We start from the raw sequence: 9,842 nt of genomic DNA on the forward strand, positions 1-9,842 counted from the left end.
ATTTCTTGATGAGCTGGTGGCATTGAATTGTGTTGAAAGCGGAACTGAAATCAATGAAGAGGACTGATGCAAAGTTTCCAGATGTCTGTAGGTGTTGAAGAATAGGATGGAGAAGGCATGCCACTGCGTCCTCCGTACTTTGTCTGGGTCTGTATGCAAATTGATGTGGGTCCAGGTGTTGTCTGACGTTTGGCAAGATGAGGTGGAGAATTAATTTTTCAAAACAATTCATGATTATGGGTGTGAGTGCAATTGGTTGATAGTTGTTAGGCTCTGAAGGGCGGGGTTTCTTTGGGATAGGTGCAATGGTTGAGGTTTTCCAGAGGGTGGGTATTGAGGCTGTCCTATATGATTCCCAGAAGATGGTGTGGAAAATGGGAGAGAGCTCCATGGCACAGAGCTTAAGCACCCTTATGCCGTCTGGCCCTGTTGCCTTGCCAGGTTTGCACCTGGCCAGCTGCTGTCGGACATCCTCCTCTGTGAAGGGGGGGTGTGTGGGGTCTTGGTGGGGGAGGGCGCTGAGCAAGTCCTCACATGTGGTAGAGTAGTCATGGGTGTCAAACCGAGCAAAAAAGTTATTTAGGGTGTTGGCAAAGGTTAATGGGTCTGATGCTGTGATGTGGTTCTGTTTTTGTTCCTGTCCAGTTAGTTTTTTGACTCTTTGAAAAGCTTGTTTTGTGTTCATGTTACTGAATTCCTGCTCCATTTTATCTTTATATTTCATTTTGGCTTTGGTGATGGCGTTTTTTGTCTGTCTATTGAGTAGTTTGAGAGTGACCCAGTCCTTCTGCTTGAAAGCTTTTTGTTTTTGTTTGAGAGTGAGCTTGATATGGGGGGTGATCCAGGGCTTAGAATTTGGGTATCTGGTGATGTTTTTTGTCGGAATAGTTGTGGTGATGCAGAACTTTATGTAGTCCGTTATTAGTGAAATCCGCTCATCCAAACTTCCCTGAAAAACATCCCAGTCGGTGCAGGCGAGAGAGCCCTGCAAGTTAACTGTGCAATTGCGTCCTCCGACCATTGGGTGATGCTGTGCGTTTGTGGCTTGATGCATTTCAGTTCCGGTTTGTATTGCGGGAAGAGGAACATGACATTGTGGTCAGAGAAGCCGAGTGGAGGGTGAGCCCGAGCGCTGAGGGCATCAGTTATATTACCATAACACAAGTCCAGAGTGTTCTCTTTTCTTGTGGGAACATCCACGTACTGTTGGAAGGACGGCAGTACATCGCCGAGGATGCATTTATTAAAGTCCTCTAAAATAAACTCCGGTGCCTCGGACATTCACCAATATGATGGAGGGGAGGGGGGTTCTGAAGTCTGGTTCGCACTCCGCCTCGTCTGCCTCTTCGCCTCAGTTTTACCTCCGGCAGTAGTGAGATCACAGGCTTCTGTTTGAGCTGGATGGAGGACCGTAGCTGTAAAAGATCCTCACGGTTATAGGTGAGTAGTCCTCGGTTGCTGGTTTCGCTTGATTCTAGTGCCAGCACCGAGTGGATGCTAATAGTCCAAAATATTATAAGTGCCATTCCGATTACTTTGTAGAGATCAAACATTGTAGACAGACGGGACTTAACAATAGACAGGAGACAGATTTTCACAAAAGACTTCACAATAGCACGAGACGCTAGACAGTTATACAACCAAAACAAGCGAGAGACATGAGACCGCTATGGATCACAGACAGAAAGTGTGTCGTCGCAGCAGAGCATGCGCCGGACGTCACTAGTGAACTAGTGAAATAATATTATCATTATAAGTAATTATTTTGAAAATTATAATAATATTTAGCAGTAATGTATCAATATAGATATTACAGTACAATACTGTATAATTAATTACAGCAGAAGCAGACCAAATGTCAAAATACAGTAAAAATACAGTAAAGTACTGTTTTGTTGTTCACAGCGATGATCTTGTGTACTGTAAAGTAAATTACAGTACAGTTACTGTAAATCAAAATACAGTAACTTGCTGTCAACCGTGCTGCCAGTACTGTACTGTAAAAATACAAGAAAATCGTTAACAGTGTAGATAGATAGATAGATAGATAGATAGATAGATAGATAGATAGATAGATTTTACTAAATAAATTATAATATTCAGATAATACTATAATTTTACACTATATAAACTATATACACTGTAATATTTGGGCTATTAAAGAAATGTTCCACCTGTTGTAAGCAGACAAATATGAATCACGCATGACTTTTGGTTAAAGCTTTGGTAAACACAGCTTGGGACTCCAGGGGGATTTTGACCGTGGTAACCTGGAGAACATGAGATGTGTCCAGATGACACACGGCTGATAGACATGTGAACAGATGCAAACCACATATTTATACACAAGCCTTCACATGCACATGAAGAGACACACAAACACACACAACGGTTAAAGGGGAAGTGGAATAAAATCACCACTTTGTATCACAAGGCCTTTGAAATCATAATATATAAGGCCGTACAGCAGCACAAATAACGGCATCTGATCTTGAGTGTTCACTCGGAAATCAACAGCAGAAGCTTCACCCATCATGAACGTCTTCCTGATGTTAACCGTTATTGTAGCCAGCATCGTTCTGTCCGGTGGTAAGCTTCACATTCATTATCTGTCTTTTATACTTTGCTTCAATCACTAGAAATTAGCTGTTTTTTGCTGGCCATGTCAAATATCTCCATCAGGACAAATATGGAATATTATTTCTAAACAATACTCTCTTACAATGTGTGTATGTAGTTTCATTGGAAATGAACATCAGCATTTCAGCATTTGCTGAAGCTTGGAGCTTGCTTCACATTCCTCAAAGCCATTGCACACTGTTATTTTATAAATCCCTTTTTGCACAAGATTAAAAAAACACATGTGAGTTAAGAGTTGTGCAATTGATGTTGATCTCACTTTGCTTATTTGGCCTTCCAGCCTTGCTAACCGTTGTCTATTTTTCCTCAGCTGTGCAGCCTCTTGGCACAGGTTACAACAGCCGCTGCATGTGTCTGAAGCTGGAGTCCAGGATCATCCCGCCGGATAACCTGCGGCGTGTGGAGATCCTGCCTAGAGGCCCTCACTGCAAGACTACTGAGGTTATGTAAGTACTTCTTCACGGAGTCATGCGTCTTCCTGAAATATTTCCATTTAGTTAGGTATAGGATGTTGTAAATGTTTGAGGGTTTTTGTCGTAACTGAAAATTGTACAAGCTTGAATTTTATTAGCTGATCATTTATTTTCCTAAAATTTCACATCAGGCTTGAATATGAAAATAGAGCCACAAATTCTAATCAGCATAACCATAAAACCTAATAAACACACTACCTTTTAAGATTTTTGATGTTTTGAAAGAAGTCTCTTCTGCTCACCAAGGCTGCATTTATTTGAGCAAAAAATTGTGAAATATATTACAATCTAAAGTAACTGTTTCCTATTGTGATATATTTTAGACTATCGATGTTGAAAACAGTTGTGCTGCTTATAATATTTTGGGGAAATCCATGATACATTTTTACAAATATTCTTTGATAAATATAAAGTAAAAAAAAAATATTTTAAATACAAATCTTTTGTGAAATTCTTAATGTCTTTACACTCTTGATTGTAAATTATTACATTGTTTAAATGAATACATTTTAAGCTAACTGTGATTTTTGTACATGTACATTTCTGAAATGCATAACCTAGTTACCTATAACAGATCACTCTAAATTGTAATGTGGACTCATGCATTTTCGGTAAAGCTGCTTTGAAACAATGTGTATTGTGAAAAGCACAATAAATGTGAATTGAATTGATTATTTTAATGTGTCCATGTTGAATAAAGTATCTTACCGACCCAAATCTTTGAAACAGTACTGTATCTTCTACATAAATCTTTTTTCTTTTCTTTTCAGTGCTGGTTTATCAAGTGGAGAAAAGATCTGTCTAAACCCCAGGACACCATGGGTTAAAAGACTCATTCTCTTTATTGAGAAAAAAGAGCGAGTGGCCAAGAAAGCGTAGAAGACATTTATGTTGTGACTAATATTGCTTCTATCATTCTCACTACTCACAAGACACCTTAGCTCACTGTGTTTTGGAACAGAGCACTTAAATGCCAGTTCTTGCCATATAAGAGTTTTGTATTCTTGCATTCTGAGCCCCTCATTTTTACTGATATTTGTTTGTCCTGTCTAATGATTTCAAGATACCATGACCCCAATGATGTGCTACACTAAAGACACAGTCTGTTACACTGCATATATTCATTATTTTCATTGCTGATGCAATCAGTTTTCGGTGTTGTTCGTTGAAAAGTATAAAAGTTGTGGAATATATGGATGATGTTTTTTAATAAATCCTTTCTTTTATCAAATCAATTCTGCTCACTTTTCTTGAACTTGTAAGGTCTCCAACTCCCCTGCTAGTCTCTTGCAATGTAATTTGTCCCACTTCTTAGCTGTCATCCCCAGTACACTTACACAGGTCATATCAGTTATGAATTCCTCAAGATGCTTTCTCAGCACATCTCCCGCTAATTTCTCAAAACAATCATGATTATTATCAGACATCCTGAATATTGTTAATCTTTCCCTACAGCAAGGAGTTTTTCCTCAAATTTTTAAAACTGCAATTGTTCTTGTGCTCAGTATACAGACCAATCTCTAATCTTCCATTTCTTGTTAAAAATAGTATAAATTTCCAGCTCAATGACACCAATAAACATAATGAAACATTTCAGTCTGGCTTCCTTACAAACCACAGAACAGAGAAGGCCTTGATAAAGGTTTTAAACAATCTGCAAGTTATTCAGGACTTGTTTTTTTTAGATCTGAGTGCAGCTTTTCACACCGTTGATCATGAGATTCTACTTGTTCAGATCCTACTTAAGAAGCAGGGAATACTATGTTACACCTCTAGATGTTGTGTCATATATTGTGGCGTTCCTCAAGGCTCAATTTTGGGCCCTCTATTATTTATATAATAGAAGTAAATTATAACAATATAATTGTGGATGTCACAGAACGTTCTACTGATGAACAAAGATAAGATAGAAGTACTTCACTTGTTATCATAATGTCGTAGAGAAACAATCTATTGCTCCATATCTTGCTTCTTTATCGCTAAAAGTCAGTAGACAGGTCAAGAACTGAAGAATCATGTTTGACAGGGACCTCAGATTAAAAAAATAAATAAAAAATACATATCAGCAATTTTTCTAAAACAGCCTAGAGAACGAGCATGAAAAACTTGTTCATACTGTAAGGGTGGATTCCTGCAGTGGTTCAAGCTGCAAGAAATGCCGAATGACTAAAGAAACGTTATTAGCAAGATGGTAGAAAACTGCACATTTCTTGTCTATTCCACCCACTGCCACTTATACCAACGACGGAAATAAGCGCAGTTACAATAGCTTAATATTTGTGGGAGAGCATTGCTATGAGTGACGATATTGTATTGCAATATGTAGCACTTCAAAGTCAATACCAATTCAAAACTAGTTAGCACATTAGTTGTAATTGAAAAGGTTTAATGACAAAATATGGTTACACTTTAACATACAACAGTTACAAAATAGATGTATGAGATGATGATAACTTATATTATTAATTGTACCCAGCATGTAAAATGTTACCTGAGAGAGAGAGAGAGAGAGAGAGAGAGAGAGAGAGAGAGAGAGAGAGAGAGAGAGAGAGAGAGAGAGAGAGAAAGAAAAGAGGAGGCAAAAGGAGAGAGCCCCAGGAAAGGGAACCAGAGAAGAAGAGAGACAGAGCAACAGACATTCAAACTGACCAATCAGATAATTACACTTCCCCCACTGTACTAAAGGTGTGACAATTCATTGACCCCCAAAGTACAAACATGTTAGCCTACAGGCCTAAATCACTATCAGCCCCTCTGTGCCTTTAGGAAGTCCAAATGGTCCTTGTGGTAGGAAGAGAGGGTAGACAAACAGTCAAGCAAATAAAATATCTTGGATTATTTTCAATTCTACAATACATTTGTTACATAGACTTGACTATGTTACCAAAGAGCTCTATTACAAAGAGTTGAGAATGGAGCTGCACGAATGCTAACTCGCTGTAAAATGAGAAATCGCATTACTCCGACACTCAGATCCCTTCACTGGCTGCCTGTATCATACAGAATTGAATTCAAGATCCTCTTATTGGTTTTTAAATGTCTTTATGGGACTGCCCCAATATTCTAATTTATTGAATAAATTCTCCAGCAAGATCGCTCCGAACATCCAATAGTAACTTCTTGTACCAAAATCATGGCTAAAATTTGGCGGTCTTTAGTCGTTTCAGTCCCAAGATGGAACTCTCTTCCTGACAGCCACAAGCAATCGCACTTTTAAAAAGTATCTTAAAACACATTCGTTCGCCTTTCCTTGATTTATTTTATTGTTGTATTTTGTTTTATAGTTTGTGTGTGTTTGCTGTTCTTTTCTGTGAATGCACACGTATTTCTCTTTTGTAAAGCACTTTGTAAACACTGTTTTTTTAAAGGTGCTATATAAATAAAGATTATACTTATACTTACTTAAATGCTGTGCATTTGTCATGCATATTATCTGTGTCATGTCAGTGGCATTTTGTATGTACTGTGGAAGCTTCTGTCACCAAGACTAATTCCTTGTCTGTGTAAACCTGTGTAATGTGTAAACCTGGCACAACTGTTCATATTATAATAAATTATAATATAAGGAGATTTTGTTGCATCCCAAATTTCACAATGTATGGTTTAAACCAAAAGAATTTGGTTTAATGTCCAAAATGTTAAATGAGACCCAAACACTAAATCATGATCCTCATTCATCATCCAAACATATTTAATATAGGCTGTCCTATCATATACGATTCTGACAGTTCACTTGATAAATAAATCCAACTGCTCTCCTGGGATTTTATTGATCACAGTTGCCACTGAAAATGAATATTCATAAATCAGTTTGATTCACCCAAAATATGTAGGATAAAATTCTCCAGAGACATTAGCGATAACAGGCTCATTTCTTATCTGTACGTTGTTCATTTGTAGCTTGTGAGAAAGTTGAGAACATTTTGATTAACGGTAACAGGAAAATCTGTTGAGTCATGTACATGACTTTCACATGACAGGCCTGAAATCAATTTGATTGTATTTGGTTATAAAGATTTAACAGAATTCAGCAGATATGAATATTACCACACTACATCCCTCACAAAACCGCCAGCTTCGCAACAACCCACAGCTTCCTATTCGCAAAAACACGTGTGTCCAAGAAATGCTTACAAACGCAACTCTGTCCACATCGTCTGTTTTTATGTTTACATTCATTTATTATAATATAGACTATGAGATACTGTTGGCAAGGTTTTGTTTTTCCAGCAGCTCCTCGTCTTACTGGATGACGCACATTTGATGCTGGCTTGGAGAATTGGTGGTTTGCATGAATGAGGTTTTATTTCAGACAAAGAAACGAAAAGTCCCTTTGATCACATGTGCAGATTTCTCAAGAAAGACACTTATCAGAAAAGACTTTGGATTTTTTATTAGGGTTTGTACTACAACACATGCATTGATAATATAATCTTTATAATGGTGATGAATCACTCATGTTTTATACTTCTGTCTAAGTTCCTTTGGATAATAAAAGCATCTGGTAAAATATTAAATGATGATGATGATAGTAACTTTTTTAATTATACCAGTGAAATATACGAATAAAAAATTTAAAATAGGTAAAAAAATGTAAAATAGGTAAAATTAGGCTAATGTAAAAAAGTAATGTACAAAAACATGTAAACAAACTAAACATCAACATCAACAAGTAACACTTGCTGGACAGTTAGAATGTGTGATTTAATAACCAGAAAACACTAAATATGCTTAATTTGGTTACTAAATGAACATGCATATATTATTGGTATTTATCAAATGTCATATTCGCTGGAACAAAGTTAGTTTACTGATGTAATAAAAAACAAAACAAAAAACACTTCAACAAATAATGAAAACCGTATAAGTAGATGTTCAGAAATAAATACATAGCCTACACGTCAAATGATAACACAAGAATAAGTAAGAATGTATGTAGTCTATATTATATTAAACCATATTGATTTTATTGACTTGAAAAATGTGCAGTCAGAACAAATGGGCCTATATTTGAATTTCCTTTTCAAGAACTAAAAACAAACGTTGGTTTTACTGTGCTTGCATTTATGTATGATGTATATGAAGCAAAAACTAAAATTAACTATTAAATAAAATTAAATGTATAATATAGTATTCTGTCCTATAATATAGTATTATGTCCTATAATATACACTTGTATACAAACAATACCGGATGCGCGTGCATCCAGGAGGCAGAAAACCGCTAGCTGTTATGCCGAGTTCTGTAAAATAACATTGTAATTAACGATTTCGCATTGTTTGTAATTTGTTTGTAATTTCTTGTTGACTCAATAATAAACTGCAATTTCAGAGTTGGATCTGTTTGTTTGCGTTTCATATTAATATAACATTAGGCCTATGTAAAACGTCCAACTGTTTACGAATCAAAATCCGGACATACTGTGATGTATGTATGAATTATCATGTTAGACTAAGTTAGTAATGTAATTAGGGTGACCACCATCAAACAAACCAAATGTGGGACGATTATAAGTTTGTGTGGGACAATGTGGGACATGTTACCAACACCAAAACATAACCTCAAACATATAGTGTTTATCTAATTTAATAAAAACATTTGTATTCTGCCTTTCAGCTGATAAAAATTCTTTGTTCTTTACTTCCTTTCCTTCCAGAAAACACCATTACATCACTATGTAACATAACATGTCTTTATTTTACATGTCATTTAAATTCAACATCACTGAGCCCAAAGGCAGCAGGCATCATGCGCATATATATATATATATATATATATATATATATACATATATATTATTATTTTTTAAACAGTTCTGACCAACTCCAACTAAAACCCAACAAAATAAACAATGAACAAATAAAAAAAAAAAACATGAAATTAGATCATTGACAGTCTTATAAGAATATATTAAACCAAAAACGTTCATATTTTTTAGAAAGGATGTGAATTAAAACAACCACAGCAGGCAACAAGTTGATACATTCTGTTAAATTTAAATTGACCAACGTATCTATTTGTTTTCTGACAGGAAACACATGGAACGAATACACCGCTCCACATTTTTATTGACAGCCGTCACAACCTAGTGACCGTGTTTACTCCTTTCCTTTCAAACATTGGATAGGATTTAAAAAACGGATGTTGTATTTGTATTTCTGACGAAGCGCTGTTAAATATAGGTGAAAAACTACGCCGCAAAAAGAATAAATAAAACTTACTCTCAGCAATGGTGAGATCTTGCCGGATCCCACGCAACATGACGATCTTTGGATTGAGGATGACCAGAAGTGGCCAGCAATTGTATGGCCTGATATATAGCCATAATTATTAATTATTATTAAACATAATTATTATTCAAGCAAGTGTGTATACAAGAGAAATGATTAGAGCGTACAAATCCCTTGATGCATACAAACGTTACGTGCTATGTGGTCATGTGCAGCTCGTCAAATTATGAATAGAAAGAATATAACATACAACTTCCTCCTTCTGTCCCACTCTCCATTTGCCTAGATTTGGAATTACTTGCAACATGTATAATTTAAATGAGCAGATAAAACAACAGATAGACCTGCATGTAAATAAATTACGCAACAACTCCTTAGTATTTTGACTTAGCGACAACACCACCACTATGCTACTAGCCTAACTCCAGGGGTGCGTTTCCCGAAAGCATCGTTAGCCAACTATGGTCGCAAGTTCATCGCAATGTCCATTGAACTCTAT

The 9,842-nt window shown here is 36.3% G+C and overlaps 1 protein-coding gene across 1 annotated transcript; it reads left to right on the plus strand.

Annotated features, from left to right (window-relative positions):
• The first annotated feature begins 2,471 nt into the window (after nucleotides 1-2,471).
• Nucleotides 2,472-4,346, plus strand: LOC307155882 (interleukin-8-like). The gene is made up of 3 exons (XM_079866875.1): nucleotides 2,472-2,589; nucleotides 2,951-3,086; nucleotides 3,884-4,346. The coding sequence occupies exons 1-3, from the start codon at nucleotides 2,535-2,537 to the stop codon at nucleotides 3,990-3,992; spliced, it is 300 nt and encodes a 99-aa protein (XP_079723001.1). The 5' UTR covers nucleotides 2,472-2,534; the 3' UTR covers nucleotides 3,993-4,346.
• The last annotated feature ends 5,496 nt before the right edge of the window (nucleotides 4,347-9,842 follow it).

The sequence above is a fragment of the Squalius cephalus genome (assembly GCF_949319135.1).
Source record: "Squalius cephalus genome assembly, chromosome: 3".
Lineage (NCBI taxonomy): Eukaryota > Metazoa > Chordata > Actinopteri > Cypriniformes > Leuciscidae > Squalius > Squalius cephalus.